Below are 17437 nucleotides of genomic sequence, written 5' to 3'. Positions count from 1 at the left end.
TAATTTTGAAATGCTAGAAAAATCCCTAAGGTATAAATGATATAAATGATACAAAGAAATGAATAAATATTTTTAATTGTTTTGTGCGTTTAAATAAAATGACGTATGCAATTAAAATGAGATGACTTTTTGCAGTCATTAGGGACGCGTGCGCCTAACACTGCCCCAACTGAGATGCAAAAAGTCACCCTAAGTGAAAGGTGTGTGTGTTTTCTAATTTTTTTTTTTATACACTAATGAATCAGCATTGATCTGCCATATCGTTCAATTGTTCAACAATTGACTTCTCATTAACGTAATGAATAACAATTAGCTCCCGAACATGTCGGACGGTAGTCCTGTTACAGTTCTCAGAGTGATTTCGATAACATACTTTAACTTGACGAATTTTGTTATCCTTGCTCATAACAGTATTTTCAACCATACCATACTGGTATGTTAATTTCAATGGGCTATTTTTCAAGAACAAAACAACATCTCCAATACGAATATCAGTATCAGATTTAAACCACTTTGGTTGATTGATGAGCTTAGGCACATGATTGATAAGCCAACTATCAAACCAAGATTGATAGATTAACGAGTTGGTTTGGATGATTCTTGAAGAGTCATTGGACAATTCAAATGGACCTACAGGACTTCGTTCGTTATTGCGCCCAAGTTTCAGTCTATTCGGGGTTATCAAGTCCATTGATTCAAAATCAGAAACATAATTACCGAGTGAGATTGGAAGGTCGTTGATACAATTCGATGTCTCTGATGCAACTGTCTCCCACTGGAGAACAGATAAACGTTGATCGTTATAACTTTTCGTCAGTGATTGCTTGATTTCACGAATTCGTCGTTCGACTTTACCATTGTAATTATGTCCATCGACTGGACACAATTCGAATTCTACATCAACATGGTAGTGAAGCTTGTACTTTGTGTCGTGGAAGTTGATCGTTGTGTTGTTGTAGGTTTTGAGAATCTGCGAACCACGGTCTACGAATACTGGTTTCGGATAGCCAGTGTCGCAGGCGAAGCGTGTGAATGCTTCGAAGAAAGCTGGGCTGCTGTAATCGTCCATTACTTTGATTGAGGTTGTTGATGTTGTGGAGCAGACGAAAACGACTAGCCAGATTTTGATCGTCTTGCGTTTGTTGTGATTGGTGTAAGACAGAAATGGTCCTGCCAAATCCACTTGACTGTTGTAGAAGGCAGGTGCAATGGTGAGTGATCTGTTAGATGTCTTTCCCATTTCGACTTCGACTTTTTTCTTTAAGATGTAACGACAGAGCTGACAAGATCGACGTACCATCTTCACGATGTCTCGTCCTTCAATGATAAATGCTCGTTTGAGTACGTAACGCCAAGTTGATTCGACGCCGCTGTGTTTGACCACGTTGTTATCCCAATGAACTTCGTTGACGATGGCGTAGGAGATAGGCGAGTGCTTGTCGAGGATAGGCACACAGAAGGTTGTTGATTGGAGATCTGTCATAGCTTTCGTCATTGGTGTGGTGATTTGAACTTCGTCGCTGTCGAGTATTCGTCCAGTGTAGGTGAGTATGCCGTTGATGTCTTTGGTGAAACGTTTGTACTTCTCAGCTTTGATGAAATGACGAACTTCTGCTGAACCTTTCCACCAGTAGTAGTGTTCAGCACGTTTGATCTCGTCACTCGATAGGATGATCATTGATTTGTCGACCATTGAAATGTCGGGGAACTTCTTTGGACCTTTAACCTTTGCTAAAGACTTGAGTGCATAGTAATATTTATAAACAATTGCTAGGATCCTAACCACTTTCTTGAATGGAAACTTGTTCGGATCCAATAGATAAGAGGAGAACAGATATCTCTTCTTCACTTCGTCTGGAAGACCAGTTCCTTGCCTTGATGCAAAATTGCAACTTGTTGATACCACAGTTGAAGTCTCTTTCTTGATTTCGTTGATTTCAGTAAGGTTAAGAATAATATCTCTTACCGATTTAATGGGAAGATCCTTTTGAGTCATCCACTTGTCTCCATTGATCCATCTTGATTGGCTGTCAACATCTTGCAGTGAAGCTCCTCTTCTTGTTGCGATGTCGGCTAGCATTTGATCTGTCTTGATGTAGAACCAATCGTTTGGGTTTGTAAATCGTTGGACTTCAATCACTCGATTGTGAACGAATGGTTTCAGTTTGATTTCATCGTTGTGAATCCAGTGAAGGACGATTTGGCTGTCTGTGAGATTTGTCCAACCATCATGTTTTGATTGCAGAGCTTGCTTAACAACTTCTCCAGTGTGAGTGTTCAGGACGGCTGCCGAAAGCTCTCCTCTTGGCTGTGATGAAGGATTTTGGATGATTTTCGAGCGAGCAAAGATCAATTGACATGAGTAGAGCCCGTTTTTACGAAGAACTCTTCCATAGATGGCTGAAGATGCGATCGATTTGCTGGCATCTCCAAAATTGAGGGTAGAAATTTTGACGTCGACGGCGTCCTCAGGAATGATGCATCGGTTGAATGTTACATTTTTGATTTCCTCCATCATCTCGAAGTGTGATTGCCATATTGGACGAAATGAATCTGGAATGATATCATCCCAACCTAGCTTACGTTCAACTAAGTCATGGAGGTCGAGCTTCAATGCTGCTGTAAATGGGGTCAACTTCCCAGTGATGTCGAAGATTTCCGCTGCTTTCGATACACAGTGTCGACGAGTGAGTTTAGCTGGGATTTCCTTTTGAGTAGTTGGCTTCTTTCCTCTGACCTTCTTCGCGAAGTTGAGTTCAGCGAAATCGATTGAAATAACGTCATCTTTGGAGAACCATTGAATACCTCCAACGTGGATACTTTTACCGTCAGCAGAAAGTTTGTCGATTGGATCTTTTCCTGAAAAGGTGAATCCTTTAAGTCCAAATCCTCCTTTTGAGCAGACAATCTCCATTTCATCGGCTCTTTGCATGGCAAGGTCGATGGATTCCTCACCGGTGACGCAGTCATCGACATACACATCTCTTTCGATTATCTTGGATACGTCTGGATATTGCTCTTTCATAAGGTGGGCGGTTTGGCGGAGTCCACGTTCCGATTGATTCCCTGACGATTTAACACCGTAGATTAGTGTTTTTATAATCTTTTCTTCGGGAGATGATCCAACGTTGAGGGAATCGTTCCAGAGATAGCGTTGGTAACACCAGTCGGATTCGGCAAGCTTAATCGAGTTGTACATCTTTGCAATGTCTGTGTGGAAGGCGATTCTTTGAGCAAACCAACGAATGAAGATGTCGACGAGTCTGTTCATGCCGTTGGAGCCTTTGGCGAGAATTGAATTGAGTGAGTGGCCGCTTCCAGTTGGCTGTGAGGCGTCGAAGACTATACGACACGGAGTTGATAACGAATTCGGTTTCCACACCGCCCTCCAGGGGATGTAGTTCTTTGTGACGTTGGCTTGAAGTGCTTGCTGTGATTTGATTGGGAGATTGCGAACAAAGTCAACGTGACCGAGGTCTTGGAGTTTACGTTCAGACTTGATAACATCTTGTTTGTCTTGTTCGTACTTGTTGAGTCGGTTGACTTGTTGAAGGTAAACTTTCATCGCCTTCTTTCGATTTGGTTCAAGACGAATTGTTGGGTCTTTTGTGAATGGTAGAGTAGCAGTCGTGATTTTATTTTCGATGTCGACGTGAACTGATTTGTTGATGAGGTGCTGTTCGAATTCTTCACGAATGCTGCTGGTCTGGTTGAAGTCGTGATCTTTGCAGTCGGAGCATGATCGACATTTGATGCAACGGTATGAGATGTCACTTCCTGCGTCCTCTGCCATGTTGAAGATGCTTTCACGTTTGACATGTGATTCGACGTTGACGTGGTTGGAGCTGTATCCCAATAATCGAACATCAGGATTGACTTGATATCCTAATTGATAAGATCGAAGTTGGTTAGAAAAGAACGAAGTGAAGTGTATACCTTGCTTGTTGATTGATGAGAAGATTTGATGAGGTCCACCAATAACACCCCGACTTCCATCTGGATTCTTGAATGCAGATTTATAAATCGTCAATCCAGAAGGCATTTTGAAGATTGGTTCGGGATGGTAACGTAGAAATCTGATGCCGATCATCAGGTCGACTTCACCACCAATTGATGTTGGGATTGTTGGAAGGTTGGCTATACTCCTCCCATCTTTCAAAAAAGATGCTTTCAGATCGTTGTAAGCCTCTTGAAGTGGGTACGTGGGAAATTTGTGGGTGATTCGGTCCAGGGATGGTCCAAAGAAGGTTGCTGGTGGGCCATCGGCTGTTGGAATGCGTACAGTGTAATCTCCACGTGTTTTGGCTGACACACCACCGACTCCACCAATATTGATTGATTCGTTGGATTCGAGTGTTGCGTTGTCTTTAAGGCGTTTGGCTGCCTCTGAGCGGATGACGAAGTCGCTGCACCCTGTATCGTAGAAGACGAGATATGTTTGATTGTTGATTGATATTTGTTGTAGCATGTAGATGGCTATCTCAGATTGATTGTTGGCGTTTGCATGATAGTCACCAGGTTGAATGTCGACGTGATGGACCAGTTGGATGTTCTTTGCACAGTCTGGAAGATTGGGGTTTCGAATGAACCTTGCCTTGAAGTCAGTGAGAAGTTGTTCGTTTTGAGGATTCGTCTTGTGTTCCTCGCACACCAAAACGTGTTTCTTGATTGGATATTGATCATGACTTTCGTGTGGGCATACAAAGTCGTGTTGGCAACGTCCATCACGGTGTCGTCCTGTGTTGGCAAGTGCTCCCGGAAATAAGCATTGAAAACATAAGTTATTACTGGATAGGTGCTTAAATCTTTGACGAGGAGACATTTTTGAGAATTTCTCGCAGACATAGTATTGAGTGAGTTTGGAGTTACTAGGACCAGTAGTTGAGAAATGATCAGTGGCACCACAGATTTGACAGGCGTTAGGTTTATTGAAAAAATTGGAACGACCAACCTTTCCTCCTTTCGGTGGGTTGTCCTGTTGATTCTGTTGGCCATTGGCGAAGTTGATAAGCTCTTTCTGTTGGTAGATTTTGATTTCTCGTTCCAGGAAGGTGAGAAGTTTAGCCCACAACTCTTTACCATCAGGTGTCTCGTCTTCTTCTGCACACGAGGTCAGCCACTTCATGGTGATTTGATTGCCCATCACATTGTAAATTTGATTGATACCGTCACCATAGTAGAGATGTGGTTCGATTTGATGCTCACTTGCCAGACTCATCAATTCTTTCATTAGATTGATAATCTTTCCAAGAGCTTCGACGAATTTGGTTGGCTCTCTAATTTTCGACAGTTTATCTAATTGGGTAAGCTCAAAATGTTTGTTAGATAATAAACGTTTGACGTCACCAAAGCTTTTTTTAAGAATGCTCCAGATTTCGTTGATGTCTGACTCATGTTTCACAATAGATAATGCTGTACCCTCAAGGAAATTATTTTTCAGAAAGTCTGGCATCATATGCTTTGGAACGGTAGTTGAATAGAGTTTATCAAAGTCACTTTTAAACTTGTAGAAGTTGATGGATGAAGAGTAGCCACTGAATTGAGGAAGTTTGATTGAAAGCTGGGATTTGTTAAAGGTCTTGACTTTATTGAGGTCACGCCCTTTGATCTCGGCATCGATAAATTTCTCAAATGAGATAAAATGTTTGAAAGTAAGTTCATACCCTTCTTTGAGCTTAGTGACGTCATCAAGTTTTCCGGTAGGGCATTTCGAGATGAGAGTAGCAGTGCGAGTAGAAAGTCTCTCAAAGTCCTTCGACATTGACGTGATGCATTTTTTCATCTCTTCGAGTTCCTCATTAGTTGATTCAGTGATGTTTGTTTTAACTTCCTCAAGGTTCGTACCGTTGGGTTCCTGGATGTTTGGTTGGATTTTCGATTTCAACTCCTTGAGTTTTCCTTGTACGTCTGTGAGCTCGAAGCTGAACCATTGTTGATCTGCGACAATGTGGCGGGAAGATGCGACACTCTGACGTGCGGACATGACGGTTTGAGCATTGAGAACGTACGCACTGATAGATTTCATGACTGCTTTGTATCTGGGGGCTTCTCTGCCAAATTTTGTTCGGTAGAATGATCGAAGATATTCTGCATGCTTGCGGTTATTCTCGATTACATTGTTGGGTGTGCTTGCGATGATCGGATGCTCTGCGATGAAATCGTCAATCTCATCAATCATGCAATCTGCACTGATTTCGTCAATTAATTGAGGTTTGGTATCCATGACGTTGTGAATTTCTTGTTGTTTGAATGTAGCCGGACAGAAAATGAATGGACACAAGTGTTCGTAACACGATTGATGATAGAGTTCAAACTGAATGAATAAAAAAAATGACAAGATTTAATCTATGTGACAAAGTGAGAAAAATGAAGAATAATGAAAATATTGACAAAGTATTTTAGAGGAAAATAAAAGAAATCTAAGTTAATAAATTAAATAAATTCTTACCAACTTGCCAGAAATAAATGTGGTGTAAATTCTGTCCAATAAATTAAAATTGAAAATTGATTGTGAAAGTTGACTTGACTTGAATTTGAAGGTTAACTTTGAAAGTTTGATTTTGAGATGAGTTCACATTTTCCTCATATGATGCCTCAACAGACACTTAATTGATTATGAAAAATTGAACTGATACGAAAAAATCTGAATGTAATTTTGAAATGCTAGAAAAATCCCTAAGGTATAAATGATATAAATGATACAAAGAAATGAATAAATATTTTTAATTGTTTTGTGCGTTTAAATAAAATGACGTATGCAATTAAAATGAGATGACTTTTTGCAGTCATTAGGGACGCGTGCGCCTAACAAATAGACTTTTCAAGTTCGGTCATGATAATATTGGCAAGAAGAGGACCCATCGAACTGCCCATACTTACACCGTCAGTCTGCTCGTAGAGTTGACCATTACAGGAGAAAACGGTTTTCGTGCAGGTGTCTTTAATTAGTTTTTTGAGAGTTGATCTTTTAAGGGTGGTAGCTATCTCTTCATCTTTGTAAACCCGGTCGAGAATGATTTTTATGGTGCGTTGAAGGGGGACGTTTGTAAAAAGCGATACGACATCAAACGATACTAGCACATAGCCTTGTTCAAAAAGTTCATTAGGTATGTTTCGAATCCTTGTTGTTGTTTCAAAAGAATCTTTCAAGGTAAATTCATTAATTGTCAATGGATTGAGAAGATTTGCAAGATACTTCCCAACATTGTAATGAGTCGATCCGGTCGTATCAATGATGGGTCGAAATTTTGGGATTCGTTGGTAAGTTTTGTGTGTTTTAGGTAATCCGTGTGCGCGGGCCGGTTTAGCGTGTTTTGGTCTCATGGTTTTGTAGTCATCATCAGAAAGTTCATCACGACCGTTGAGAGTTTTTAAATATCGCTGTATTGTTTTCAGACGTGTATAGGTAGGACCAGTATCAATCTTTTTGAATTTTTTGGAATCAGAAAATAAAGAGTCTATAGACTTTTTGTAGTCAGCTATGTCGATTAGGACAACTCCATTACCTTTATCTGGTTTGAGGATTGCGACATTGCGACGTAGTTCTTTTACGATTTTGATAGATTTTAGATCCTGGAAAATTCTTTTGTCTTCCATATCAATAATATTGAACGAGAAAGCGCGAATCGAGTTTTTGGCTCTTTCAACACTGCGAGGATCTGTTTTCAGTACTTTTGAACGGTAAAGTTGCAACCAGACATCTTCAGCAAGGGCAAATGTGTCGATTTCGTTTGGAAAGGTAGCTAAGCCATTTGATAGACCAAAACGTAACAGTTTGTGTTCGTCGTTCGTAAGAATATGCGAAGATAGATTGGTGATAATAACATTTGGATTTTGTGTGATTTTATTCAGTTTGTCTCGAGCAGCAAAAAGAATGTCAATTTTACGGTTTAGTTTTTCGTTTATTGGTTTGGAAAAGTTGTTCACACTACAATTGATCGAGTGGCGAATTGCTTTCCCTTTAATCCAGGTCAAATCTTTGTAGAGATCACATTCTTTCAACTTCAGCTCGGCTTGTATAGTTCGGATTGTTTTATGTTTCGATGTAATCTCATTAAGTAAATTCTTTCGAAAAGTCTTTTTCTTCTGGTCCCTATCGAGGTAGCGAGTATTCTTCCATTGTACAAATTTTGGGTAAACATCCCCATCTCTACATTTGATCAGAAAGTTTAGATTCAATTGACACTTTTTCAATCTCTTGTTCAATCTCTCAACAACAACAACACGATTGTAGAGACAAACATCAGCATTTCGGAGGTTTTTCCAGAATCCAGATCCAGCTGACAATTTCAAATAATACAATATAAAAGAAAGTCCGAAAATGTTCATTTTGACTTTTCAATACATGAAAAACAACAAAGTGAGTTTTTTAAAATTACAATATTTCGTACTCAAAACTAGTACATCATTCAGGTAAAAGTTCTCTTACAAACGTGTCGATGAGTTTTATGTAAAAATCTTGCTAATTAAAATTAAAATTAGAAAATGTTCACTAGAGGATAAAACAATTAATCAATAAAATGTGGTGAATAGTAAACAATAGAAAAATATAAGACATGAGAACATAATTAGTCAAAATCCCAATGGAAAAAGAAAGGCTGAAACAAAGAGGCCTGAATAGGAGGCAAGCCGATAGAAACGACTCAAGAGACAAAAATTAGACAAAACCTAGGAAAAAAGATATAAATCTTTTGAGGCTTTGAGGCCGTGGTTCAAAATAGGTGATTTTCTTTTAATGTATAATGCTTCTTTTATAAGAAGAATGTTCCAGTTTGAGGCTGAATCAATGATCTTTGTATTGTTCTCTACGCAGTTTAGGTAGTAGTCTCTCGTTTCAGACTTTGTCAATTCACCAAGTCCATGATGTAGAAGATTGGTCATGTAACGCATTTCTTGGCAACTGGTCAGATGATCATAAATTGCAGTATTACATGACTTATTCTTATTAGAGGTGGCATGCTCCACACAACGCTCGTGAAGATTTCTATCTGTTTTACCAATATAGTCGGCACTACATCCAGGACAAGTAAAGTGGTAGACGACACTTGATTTTAAAAGACTTGGTGTTTTATCTTTCATATTTGTAAAAAATGATAACTTGTTTGTAGAATATATCACTTTAAACTTTATTTTCTTGTCGGGCTGTACTGACCTTTTCAGCTTCTTTTCAAGTCTGTCAAGAAGTTGTTCACATTGGGTCCCATGATAGGTGGTCTTGATCCAAATGGTGGTTTCAGTTTCACGATCTGTATCAGGTTCCTTTGATACAGTGTTTTGGAGAGTTCGGAAAATCAAACTTTTGCACACGTGTTGTGGGAAACCATTCCAAGATGCGAACTTCTTAATTAGAGTAAGTTCGTGTGGAAGTTTATTATCAGAACATAAACGATTTGCCCTTGTGATTAAACTCCGTATCCATGAGGTTTTGTATCTCCATGGGGTGTGACTTTGAAAATTGATATACTGTCCAGTGTTTGTATCTTTTCGGTAGACAGACAGACCATCAGGAGAAATTTCGATATCAAGAAAATGTGGTGTTTCATTATCAAATCTATCAACAGTAAATTGAATGCTTTTATCGAAAGTGTTTAATTTTTGATGAATTCGATCGACGTCATTTGGTTTCACAAGGAGAAGCGTATCGTCTACATAGCGTCCGTAGAACTTAATTAATCCTTCATTTACAAGTGGCACAACAATAGACTTTTCAAGTTCGGTCATGATAATATTGGCAAGAAGAGGACCCATCGAACTGCCCATACTTACACCGTCAGTCTGCTCGTAGAGTTGACCATTACAGGAGAAAACGGTTTTCGTGCAGGTGTCTTTAATTAGTTTTTGAGAGTTGATCTTTTAAGGGTGGTAGCTATCTCTTCATCTTTGTAAACCCGGTCGAGAATGATTTTTATGGTGCGTTGAAGGGGGACGTTTGTAAAAAGCGATACGACATCAAACGATACTAGCACATAGCCTTGTTCAAAAAGTTCATTAGGTATGTTTCGAATCCTTGTTGTTGTTTCAAAAGAATCTTTCAAGGTAAATTCATTAATTGTCAATGGATTGAGAAGATTTGCAAGATACTTCCCAACATTGTAATGAGTCGATCCGGTCGTATCAATGATGGGTCGAAATTTTGGGATTCGTTGGTAAGTTTTGTGTGTTTTAGGTAATCCGTGTGCGTGGGCCGGTTTAGCGTGTTTTGGTCTCATGGTTTTGTAGTCATCATCAGAAAGTTCATCACGACCGTTGAGAGTTTTTAAATATCGCTGTATTGTTTTCAGACGTGTATAGGTAGGATCAGTATCAATCTTTTTGAATTTTTTGGAATCAGAAAATAAAGAGTCCATAGACTTTTCGTAGTCAGCTATGTCGATTAGGACAACTCCATTACCTTTATCTGGTTTGAGGATTGCGACATTGCGACGTAGTTCTTTTACGATTTTGATAGATTTTAGATCCTGGAAAATTCTTTTGTCTTCCATATCAATAATATTGAACGAGAAAGCGCGAATCGAGTTTTTGGCTCTTTCAACACTGCGAGGATCTGTTTTCAGTACTTTTGAACGGTAAAGTTGCGACCAGACATCTTCAGCAAGGGCAAATGTGTCGATTTCGTTTGGAAAGGTAGCTAAGCCATGTGATAGACCAAAACGTAACAGTTTGTGTTGTGTTCACACTACAACTTTTCCAAACCAATAAACGAAAAACTAAACCGTAAAATTGACATTCTTTTTGCTGCTCGAGACAAACTGAATAAAATCACACAAAATCCAAATGTTATTATCACCAATCTATCTTCGCATATTCTTACGAACGACGAACACAAACTGTTACGTTTTGGTCTATCACATGGCTTAGCTACCTTTCCAAACGAAATCGACACATTTGCCCTTGCTGAAGATGTCTGGTCGCAACTTTACCGTTCAAAAGTACTGAAAACAGATCCTCGCAGTGTTGAAAGAGCCAAAAACTCGATTCGCGCTTTCTCGTTCAATATTATTGATATGGAAGACAAAAGAATTTTCCAGGATCTAAAATCTATCAAAATCGTAAAAGAACTACGTCGCAATGTCGCAATCCTCAAACCAGATAAAGGTAATGGAGTTGTCCTAATCGACATAGCTGACTACAAAAAGTCTATGGACTCTTTATTTTCTGATTCCAAAAAATTCAAAAAGATTGATACTGATCCTACCTATACACGTCTGAAAACAATACAGCGATATTTAAAAACTCTCAACGGTCGTGATGAACTTTCTGATGATGACTACAAAACCATGAGACCAAAACACGCTAAACCGGCCCGCGCACACGGATTACCTAAAACACACAAAACTTACCAACGAATCCCAAAATTTCGACCCATCATTGATACGACCGGATCGACTCATTACAATGTTGGGAAGTATCTTGCAAATCTTCTCAATCCATTGACAATTAATGAATTTACCTTGAAAGATTCTTTTGAAACAACAACAAGGATTCGAAACATACCTAATGAACTTTTTGAACAAGGCTATGTGCTAGTATCGTTTGATGTCGTATCGCTTTTTACAAACGTCCCCCTTCAACGCACCATAAAAATCATTCTCGACCGGGTTTACAAAGATGAAGAGATAGCTACCACCCTTAAAAGATCAACTCTCAAAAAACTAATTAAAGACACCTGCACGAAAACCGTTTTCTCCTGTAATGGTCAACTCTACGAGCAGACTGACGGTGTAAGTATGGGCAGTTCGATGGGTCCTCTTCTTGCCAATATTATCATGACCGAACTTGAAAAGTCTATTGTTGTGCCACTTGTAAATGAAGGATTAATTAAGTTCTACGGACGCTATGTAGACGATACGCTTCTCCTTGTGAAACCAAATGACGTCGATCGAATTCATCAAAAATTAAACACTTTCGATAAAAGCATTCAATTTACTGTTGATAGATTTGATAATGAAACACCACATTTTCTTGATATCGAAATTTCTCCTGATGGTCTGTCTGTCTACCGAAAAGATACAAACACTGGACAGTATATCAATTTTCAAAGTCACACCCCATGGAGATACAAAACCTCATGGATACGGAGTTTAATCACAAGGGCAAATCGTTTATGTTCTGATAATAAACTTCCACACGAACTTACTCTAATTAAGAAGTTCGCATCTTGGAATGGTTTCCCACAACACGTGTGCAAAAGTTTGATTTTCCGAACTCTCCAAAACACTGTATCAAAGGAACCTGATACAGATCGTGAAACTGAAACCACCATTTGGATCAAGACCACCTATCATGGGACCCAATGTGAACAACTTCTTGACAGACTTGAAAAGAAGCTGAAAAGGTCAGTACAGCCCGACAAGAAAATAAAGTTTAAAGTGATATATTCTACAAACAAGTTATCATTTTTTACAAATATGAAAGATAAAACACCAAGTCTTTTAAAATCAAGTGTCGTCTACCACTTTACTTGTCCTGGATGTAGTGCCGACTATATTGGTAAAACAGATAGAAATCTTCACGAGCGTTGTGTGGAGCATGCCACCTCTAATAAGAATAAGTCATGTAATACTGCAATTTATGATCATCTGACCAGTTGCCAAGAAATGCGTTACATGACCAATCTTCTACATCATGGACTTGGTGAATTGACAAAGTCTGAAACGAGAGACTACTACCTAAACTGCGTAGAGAACAATACAAAGATCATTGATTCAGCCTCAAACTGGAACATTCTTCTTATAAAAGAAGCATTATACATTAAAAGAAAATCACCTATTTTGAACCACGGCCTCAAAGCCTCAAGAGATTTATATCTTTTTTCCTAGGTTTTGTCTAATTTTTGTCTCTTGAGTCGTTTCTATCGTCTTGCCTCCTATTCAGGCCTCTTTGTTTTAGCCTTTCTTTTTCCATTGGGATTTTGACTAATTATGTTCTCATGTCTTATATTTTTCTATTGTTTACTATTCACCACATTTTATTGATTAATTGTTTTATCCTCTAGTGAACATTTTCTAATTTTAATTTTAATTAGCAAGATTTTTACATAAAAGTCATCGACACGTTTGTAAGAGAACTTTTACCTGAATGATGTACTAGTTTTGAGTACGAAATATTGTAATTTTAAAAAACTCACTTTGTTGTTTTTCATGTATTGAAAAGTCAAAATGAACATTTTCGGACTTTCTTTTATATTGTATTATTTGAAATTGTCAGCTGGATCTGGATTATTTAAATGAATCTTGTTACAATTTAGAATCAGTTTTGTCTTTCTTTCACAAGGTAGTGGAAGGGGGGGGATCTTCAAAATCTAATAAACAGGGGTGCCTAATTTCTGGGGGGGGGGTTGAAAATTTCCTCTGAAAACCACCAAAATAAGGGAATTATACACTAAGACCAAGCTGCTTATAAAGCAATTCAGCTTATGATAGCTGAAAATATTCTCATAAACGGGGGTCCGGGAATTTTAAAAAAATTGACAAACGGGGGAGAGACGTTAATTCGTTCTTCTAAAATAGGACTTTGTCCTCACAAGGATTTATTGTACACTGGATATACAAGTACCTGGTTTTTGCTGATTTCTCATGTTCTAGCTATGTCCGCAGTAATGATATTATTGTTCACTCTCCTTCTCTGATTAAATGATTTTTCGATACATTTTAATTGCGTTTTATATAAAAAATAACTCATCCAATTCCCAAAAGAGACTTAAAACTTTCCTGTGAGAGTCAGATTCTTCTATTTAATTGCCAATTATATGTCGTTATGACGTTTCAAGCTCTGAGAAAGATCCAAAAGACGTGTTGTGTATAAGAAATTGAATGTTGACACCGGAAATTTTCAAACTTCAACCACAAGAAAACCACCTTGCCACCATGTGCCTCCTAAAGATTTTCATATCACAGTGACGCCAAGACACTCAAGTTTAGTGTTTGTTACTTTTAGCTCTTGTGGTAACAAGTTTGGAAAGATATTCCCAATTGAAAATCTCGTGTTACTATAAGCATTTTGTTTGATTTTTCTTGTCTAATGATGTTTTTCTCACATTAGATTTCACAAATGTATCCGGTTTGGTATTCTAGCCTTACTTTCAAAGTTTTTTCCCTGCAAAGGTACGAAATGAAAACGCTAGAGAACTTTTTTAAAATGAGATTAATAAACATTTTTCAAAATCGATACATTTGAGACGCCATGACAGTTGTCCTTTACGGACATAGCTAGAACATCAATTGTTTCTGAAACAAAGGAAATACAATGGTCGCTCTACTCCGTTTTATGAGTCATTTATCCAGTGTCTCTTATAATTCCTTGGTCCTCACTGACGCTTTTGTACCGTATCAATCTCATTCTAATTTTTTTTATTTGCTCATTCATTCTATGAACCAAAACTCATTAATTCATATCAACATTTCGGCAGTCAAAATAAATAATCTCTTTATAGTGTTGTACTACTCGTGGGAAAATGAACATATAATTCAAACTGAGAATTTCAATTGTATACTTATTGATTTCATGAATTATTATGATTGAACTCTGTCCAACATGGTTATAAAAATACTTATTTTTGATGGCTTAACGGAAGTAATCATAGCCAGACCTCTATGCATTATCTTTAAAAGCCCATTCAGAAAACAGTTAAACTCTCTAATTCGAACTTGAGTGAGGAATATATTTATTGATTTCAAAGCCCCGAAGGAACTAGATCCAAGACTCTAGGATGGGAAATGAAGCCATTTATTTCCCATTTTGGATACGGGACCCGTGGTGTTTTTCAAACAAAATTTCTAAATGCAGGGCTTCACTTTTTCTTGCTTTAAAAAGGTTGAAGATTGACCTCTAGCCCCTTCGGGGCTTCAAACTCAATGGATGTATTATGTTCGATTTACAATTCGAGAAGTTTGAAATCTTTTATAAGGATCTAACTTTAACAACCGTGAAGCTTGAATTAAAGAAAAATTTGAATGCTAGTTGAAATAAACGTACTCTTTCTTATTTCCCGGTCTTTCTTTTAAAGAATAGGTTCGCATCCTTGTTTGACGATGAGAATCACCTTATTGGGGTTCACTTTTAGAAAGATTCCAAAGTCGTTTGCAACAAAGATTATGGCTCGCCGAATTACTTTTTATTACCAACTTTTTTTTTCGACACCAACTTTTGTTTTTTGACATCAATTTTTTTTTCTGAAACCAACTTTTCGTTTTTTGCGACAAACCGAGTGTAGCACGGATTTTGCACAATTCGTCTGAGATGATCTGAGGTTCGTCTCAATAATAGATTGTTTATGCATTTGTTATACCTTTATACTGATGTATTTTCTGGTCTTTCTGTCCTTGAAATGTGCATCTGAGACGTCTCAGGGCCCCTCAGACTTTTCGAGATTATCTAAGGTTCCTCTCAATTTTAAAGTCTTTCTGTCCTTAAAATGTGCATCTGAGACGTCTCAGGGCCCTCAGACTTTTCGAGATTATCTGAGGTTCGTCTCAATTTTAAAGTCTTTCTGTTCTTATAAATGTGCATCTGAGACGTCTCAGGGCCCTCAGACTTTTCGAGATTATCTGAGGTTCGTCTCAATTTTAAAGTCTTTCTGTCCTTAAAAATGTGCATCTGAGACGTCTCAGGTCCCTCAGACTTTTCGAGATTATCTGAGGTTCGTCTCAATTTTAAAGTCTTTCTGTCCTTAAAATGTGCATCTGAGACGTCTCAGGGCCCTCAGACTTTTCGAGATTATCTGAGGTTGGTTTCAATTTTAAAGTCTTTCTGTCCTTAAAATGTGCATCTGAGACGTCTCAGGGCCCTTTAACTTTTCGAGATTATCTGATGTTCGTCTCAATTTTATTGTCCTCCTTTCCTTAAAATGTGCATCTGAGACGTCTCAGGGCCCTCAGACTTTTCGAGATTATCTGAGGTTGGTTTCAATTTTAAAGTCTTTCTGTCCTTAAAATGTGCATCTGAGACGTCTCAGGGCCCTTTGACTTTTCGAGATTATCTGATGTTCGTCTCAATTTTATTGTCCTCCTTTCCTTAAAATGTGCATCTGAGACGTCTCAGGGCCCTCAGACTTTTCGAGATTATCTGAGGTTGGTTTCAATTTTAAAGTCTTTCTGTCCTTAAAATGTGCATCTGAGACGTCTCAGGGCCCTTTGACTTTTCGAGATTATCTGATGTTCGTCTCAATTTTATTGTCCTCCTTTCCTTAAAATGTGCATCTGAGACGTCTCAGGGCCCTCAGACTTTTCGAGATTATCTGAGGTTCGTCTCAATTTTATTGTCTTACGAGATTATCTGATGTACGTCTCAGTCTTATGGTCATTTCTTTCTTTTAAATGAAGTTTTTCCAAAAATTGTGATTAGCCTATATTATATCAACTGTTTGTGAAGATACATGATCACTAAATTGTACAGTCAAATCATAACATTTAATTTCATTTTTTACCAATAAAACCTGTTAAATCTACAATGAAAAAAGATCTCTGACGATCTGAGACGCTGCTTTCAAGGAAAGAAATAGTCAAAATTTGAAATAAACCTCAGATGATCTCGAAAGATCTCAGATGATCTGAGATGTTGTTTTTAAGGAAATACATAGTCAAAATTTGAGACGAACCTCAGATGATCTCGAAAGATCTCAGATGATCTGAGACGTCTGAGACGCTGTTTTCAAGGAAAAAAATAGTCAAAATTTGAGACGAATCTCAGAATGATGATCTCGAAAGATCCCAGATGATCTGAGACGTCTGAGACGCTATTTTTAAGGAAAAAATAGTCAAGATTTGAGATGAAATTTAGATGATCTCAGACGTCTGAGACGAATTAATCAAAATACGTGCCTAAGTGGACAAACCTCATGTTTTTTTCATACCATCTTTTCTCCGACACCAACTTTTTTTTTCTGACACCAACTTTTTTTCCAACACCATCAACTTTTTTCCGATACCAACTTTTTTTCGAGACCCGGATACGAAACTTCTTTTTTACGAAGTCAACCTTTTTGGTTATTGTCTCGCCCACCCAACCTGATTAATATAATGTGTGTAAGGGGCTTTAACAAATTGCGCGCCATGAAGTGAAACTTTTCGAGATGGAATTGAAAAAATAAAAAGCTGAAACACCAGCATGAATACTGACTGACTTTAGGACAAAGTCTGGAAGTTTGTTTTGGTTGAACTTGAAGTCATTCCTTATAGTTAAGTACTTTGTGTTTTATTTCAAATTTGGTTTGTGAGCTTTCTGTTTTTTTTAACTTCAACCCTACTTTTTTTCCAATGTTCACTTTTTTTACTTGGAAGAGCTTAAAGCACTCCACTTAGCCCTTCGGGCTTTACAGAAATCTGTGATCAGATGCGCATGTGCATGTATTTACCGCTATATAAACGTAAAGGCCTTTTTACACTTTGAGTAATCAACGTTAGCAGGTAATCGAGACAAGAAAATAAAAGTTGGTAGGAAG

General features: G+C 37.9%; 2 protein-coding genes across 2 annotated transcripts; one reads left to right on the top strand and one right to left on the bottom strand.

The window, feature by feature from the left end:
- Positions 1-9830: 9830 nt before the first annotated feature.
- LOC136813952 (uncharacterized) lies at positions 9831-10481 on the bottom strand. Its single transcript, XM_067070465.1, has one exon. It carries the CDS (start codon positions 10479-10481, stop codon positions 9831-9833), a length of 651 nt encoding a protein of 216 aa, XP_066926566.1.
- A 522-nt stretch (positions 10482-11003) lies between these two features.
- On the top strand, positions 11004-12818 carry LOC136813951 (uncharacterized). Its single transcript, XM_067070463.1, has one exon. It carries the CDS (start codon positions 11004-11006, stop codon positions 12816-12818), a length of 1815 nt encoding a protein of 604 aa, XP_066926564.1.
- The last annotated feature ends 4619 nt before the right edge of the window (positions 12819-17437 follow it).

Source organism: Clytia hemisphaerica, unplaced genomic scaffold, assembly GCF_902728285.1.
Source record: "Clytia hemisphaerica strain Z4C2 unplaced genomic scaffold, Clytia hemisphaerica genome assembly, whole genome shotgun sequence".
NCBI classification, from domain to species: domain Eukaryota; kingdom Metazoa; phylum Cnidaria; class Hydrozoa; order Leptothecata; family Clytiidae; genus Clytia; species Clytia hemisphaerica.
This window is presented reverse-complemented; position numbering and strand designations above follow the sequence as displayed.